Source organism: Mizuhopecten yessoensis, unplaced genomic scaffold (assembly GCF_002113885.1).
Source record: "Mizuhopecten yessoensis strain PY_sf001 unplaced genomic scaffold, ASM211388v2 scaffold9945, whole genome shotgun sequence".
Lineage (NCBI taxonomy): Eukaryota > Metazoa > Mollusca > Bivalvia > Pectinida > Pectinidae > Mizuhopecten > Mizuhopecten yessoensis.
In genome coordinates, this window is record NW_018408301.1 from 60,132 (window position 1) to 65,121 (window position 4,990).

General features: G+C 34.4%; 1 protein-coding gene across 1 annotated transcript in view; it reads right to left on the minus strand.

Moving 5' to 3' along the window:
* LOC110459038 (carbohydrate sulfotransferase 1-like) overlaps positions 1-4,990 on the minus strand; it is a 10,007-nt gene continuing 5,017 nt past the window's right edge. Inside the window, exons 2-4 of the mRNA XM_021511069.1 lie at positions 3,393-3,533; positions 2,524-2,701; positions 1-1,596 (exon numbers count right to left, since the gene is read on the minus strand). Coding sequence (XP_021366744.1) covers positions 810-1,596; positions 2,524-2,701; positions 3,393-3,533 — 1,106 coding nt within the window. The 3' untranslated portion in view covers positions 1-809. The remainder of the gene's footprint in view (positions 1,597-2,523; positions 2,702-3,392; positions 3,534-4,990) is intronic.

A 4,990-nucleotide genomic window follows, 5' to 3' on the forward strand; every position in this document is an offset into this window, starting at 1 on the left:
ATGGCATTCGTTGAAATTACTTTAGATATATATATACCACGAGGAAGAGAAATTCCATGCCATTCATAAAATAATAACAATAACAAAATGGCAAACACGCACTTATTAGAAGAATATTTCTTTTCTGCCGGAAGATTGGATGACCGAACATGCTCCGCCTTGAGGAATGTTCGGGCAAGCAGTCTTGGCTAAGTTCGCCCAGATGTTCTAACCAATTAACCGACGTTCCATGTATTGCATTGGCTGAACCTGCCCGAAATTGATATTTCAACAAATTCGTATATTACAGTGTTAGGGATATCGATGCTACACGTTTTGCATACCATCATGTGAATCTGTCAGCGTTTCACACGTATGACATAAATTAATAGCAATAATGTTTACAGCAAAATCGCAAACTGGAAGATTTTTTTTTCTTCTAATTAATTTCACAAGACAGAAAATATCTCGAGTGGCCGGACTTTACCTTAGGACGAACTTGACCCGGTATATATGATAAAAAGAGGACAAGGACTATATAAATTGTCCTAATAAGCTAAGTACATTATTCCTATAATGAACAAACCTTTAACAATGTCTCTCTACTAAATACTTCTCACGGATCAGTTGAGGGGCATCAGACTAATCTAATGTATTATTCCTTTAAAACAAAGGCCTTGATTAATCAATAGAAATTACAACAAAAGAAAAGAAGTAAAAAGTATATAGGAAAGTATTTCTTGTTGCTATGCTTGTTTTACATTTCATGTAAAAACTATTGAAGATAGTTTATTTTTTATTTTTTTATTGTTGCAACTTACATAGTGTATCTATGGAAAATCAGAATTCTCCTTTCGAACGGATATATTGAGATTTTTCAGATGGGCTGAATTCTTTACCGCCAGATAGCCTGTGTATGCATACACCTTAGAGCACTCCCGGTCAATATCCATGACGTTATCTAACGACAGTTTTAACCGCCAGGAGTTCGCAGTGGCTGTAGAGTTGGCGCGCACAGTACTAAAGGCGGGATGACCAGGTGACATTTTCGGGTCCCCTGCAATGTGCTCCATCAGCCAACTTTTGAAATTGCTTTTTGGTTGAAGTCCCAAAAATTTAAATATTCGAATAGAAGTTTCTAAAGGTCTCTGTGCTATCTGTTCGTATAGCAGTGTTTTAATTCTGTTAGGATATTTGACCTTCAGTGATTGGCCTATACTTATGTCTCTGTTATACCTATCGCACACGGCCCGGGCTATCGAAGACATATTTCCCATTTTGTATTGAAGATGCCTTATGGCTTTTATCCTGGACACGATCATCCCTCGTGGATCTCGTAGTAAGTGTATCACTTTTAGGTTAGGAATATTCTCCATTAATTCCTGTACCATGTCCATAGACAATCGTATGGTTTTTATTATCCGGACCGCTTTTTCACACACTGGAATCAGTTTAGAAATACACTTTTTCTGATTAGCTTCACGTTTACATTGGTAAGCTAATTTATGGAATTGCCTACTCCTTGATAAGAAATAGAGGTTTAGCGTTTTTAAATTACATTTGTAAAAGTTCTTGAAATGTTCCATTATGAATCCGTAATCATTCTTGGGCGTATTTCTGCAAATAAATGAAAATGACAAAATTAAATAAGCTTTAAGTATGTTGTAGGCATCTTTTATTCCCTAAAGAACACTGGCTGTGCCACACCGGGTGTTGTAGCTCCTAATAAACTGTCTAAAATATACGCAGGCCAATGAGTCTGTGAAAAGTCATATGAGTCAAAAAAAGACCAGCTCAAATCGCAAAGGTGTGAAATAATAGCACAAGTGTTGTAACCGCCCCTTTATATCTCCAACAAATATATAGATATTTCCCTACTTGATAAGTTTGCTTTAACTCGTTTGTGATGAAAAGGCGAAATTCAGTATTCTTATTTGTTCTGAAAATAAATCTGACAAAGACAATTTGTGAACGACAATTGATTGATGACTCATTTACAAGGTACACAAGAATGGATGATACATATATAAAGTACACAAGATTGGATGATACATATATAAGGAACACAAGAATTGATGACACATTTATAAGGTACATGAGAATGTATGACATATTCATACGGTATACAAGAATGAATTACTAGTTTATAAGGCACACTAGAATATTAAGTACACGAAAATGCATATTCATGCAATAATAGCATTCCACTAAATGCTGAATAATAATTTAATAATAATTTATTCATTGTGCCGTTTACAATATTGCTTAGATTGGACCAAGATTTAAAAGGAGAATGTATTTGATGAAGCAGAAGATGCTTTCTCCTCTGGAAAACTTTGTCTCATTCTTGTGCTTTTTTCAAATGTCACTTTATGAAACATTCATCTTTTTCATTTGCCGTACTTTCACCAATTTCGAGTTCTAATTTCGATTTTTAACACTATTATCTTCTCTTGATGTTTTCAAACGAAGAAAGAAGAAAAAAAGATATGTAAAGAATCATATACAAATGCTTACAATTATACTTGGTCTTCGTTTACTTACTTGCACACGTCGTTGGTGAGGTAGCACATACCACGATCGCGAGACAGATAATAACCTCTCTCCATGCATTGCTTGGCGGGTTCAAAAGAGTAAAGTGCATGGGGCACCTGCTGGACGATATCTCCGATTAAAGAGGAGCCCGACCGTAAGTACGTTATCAGTAACACATTAGGCACATCTGTAGAAAAAATATAAAAACTCTATATTTAACATCAATTATGAAACAAGTTATTCCAGCTAATATAAATCACTCCTGTTTGCCCGAATTTAAGGCCGCATGGGATCTTAAGGTTTATTTTTAGGGAGTTGTATGAGAATATCACCTGTTAATTACTGTATATTTGTCAGAGAGAGGTTAATCTATATTGAGGGAGTTTTATTAGAATATCATCTGATAATTACTGTATATTTGTCAGAGAGAGGTTAATCTATATTGAGGGAGTTTTATTAGAATATCATCTGATAATTACTGTATATTTGTCAGAGAGAGGCTAATCTATCTTAAGATTTTTTTATTAGGATATCATCTGTTAATTATTTTATATTTGTCAAAGGGAGGCTATTCTCTTCCGAGGTAGTATTATTAGGATACCATATGTTAATTACTTTATATTTGTTGGAGAGAGGCTTCCGAGGTAGTATTATTAGGATACAATATGTTAATTACTTTATATTTGTTGGAGAGAGGCTTCCGAGGTAGTATTATTAGGATACCATATGTTAGGTTTATTTGTCTCCATCGTGTAGTACATACCCAGGGAACATATCATACGTCATACACATATTAAAACAACACTTAATCGTTTACTGTTTTCAGTTAACAATTCATCTCTATTAATATTTCCAAAAGTAATCTAAGTTTAGCTTACCTTGGCGTTTTTCAGCATCATCGATTGGCACGCCAAAGTCTACTACAGTTTGATTCTCGCCAGAGTGTTTGTTAGTTTTGCCACGTTGAAGTTGTTTCAGCGATTTTTCTTCGTTCTTTATGTCGATCCTTGTATATTCATCTGTGAAGAAAATATATAGTATAATATAGAGTGTTTACTTATAATCTATTGATACTTTTTACAAAACACCAGGATATAATGTTTACTTTTAAACTATTGACAGTATTAACAAAAAGGCCAGGTTGTATTTATACTATTTACAAACTATTTATACTATTTACAAAACAGCCAAGATATAATGTTTACTTATAAACTATTTATACCATTTAGGGCGACACGTACACCATAAAGTCCAACGTCCGGTTCGCTAGGTGTACTTATAGATAATACTAAAACTAATCATTATCTCACTTAAATTAGCATTGGCTGTGATCACTTCTAGCTCACCAGGATGAAATGACAGCTTGAATAATTATAAATATCAAAGGATTTTTATGATAGTTATAATATACTTCAAACATCTAGGAATTTAGATTAATTTCTTTTTTTAAAGTTTAATTATCAACTGTTAAACACCACATTCTTAGTCACACATTACCATTCTTACTAGGTATTTAGGCATCTTATTAAATGTTACAATAATAAAAAGAAAGTTTCATTTTATAACTTTTTATATCATTATATCAATAATATATTTGAAGTACAAAATTATTACAGAATAAAATCACACATTTCATCTTATCATATGTCATATCAGCAGCACAAGTACTACAGAACGGATATATTTACATATATAATTAATATTGAAATATTTTCAATTAACATTTACTATTAAAAATTTGAAAGTTTTATATGATGTATATATATGATCAGCTTCCGGCTTAGATAGAACACAACCCTACTATATAGAAGGGTTAAACACATGTAAAACACAGGTAAATACTGCCAATACTACTCAGAAACAGACTTTAATCCTTCTATCAACATTCTTCCCCCCCCACCCCCATGCTATTTTAAAAAGTGGGGGAACTGAGAACAAGCCTCGTAATCATGTCCTAAATCCATTTACTCGATAGCAATTAAGTAATTAGTTTTAGTGACATCTGTCATTCATAGCAATCGGCCTGTCAAACCCATGCAGGCTGTACCCGACCAGGTAAGCCAATTTAGCTGTCCTTAGTCTGGGACTGAATGCAGTGTTCGATCTGGTATGACCAGTTAATCCTGTTACCTATTATAATTAAGTTGAAAGATATATGGTATAAGATGGACAAAGTAAATGCATGAGCTAATCTGAAAACAATGACACATGTCGACTTTAAAGGAAAAGCTTCATAAATAGAACTTATCCGTCTAAAATTGAGGAGCGGCGTCGTATGCTATATCCAGTGATGAAACAACGTAAAACTGCTGGCTGCAAGGTTAAGTTGGTGCGCGATCGGCGATCGGAAGTAACGATGGAGGCAACCTCTTCCTACCGCGATGCGATGGACAGGACCCCGACTTCCGGTCAACGAGAATCCAAACGGAGGCGGAGATTCACTGCTACACCAACCAGCTCTTCGGGGTAGGGGGGG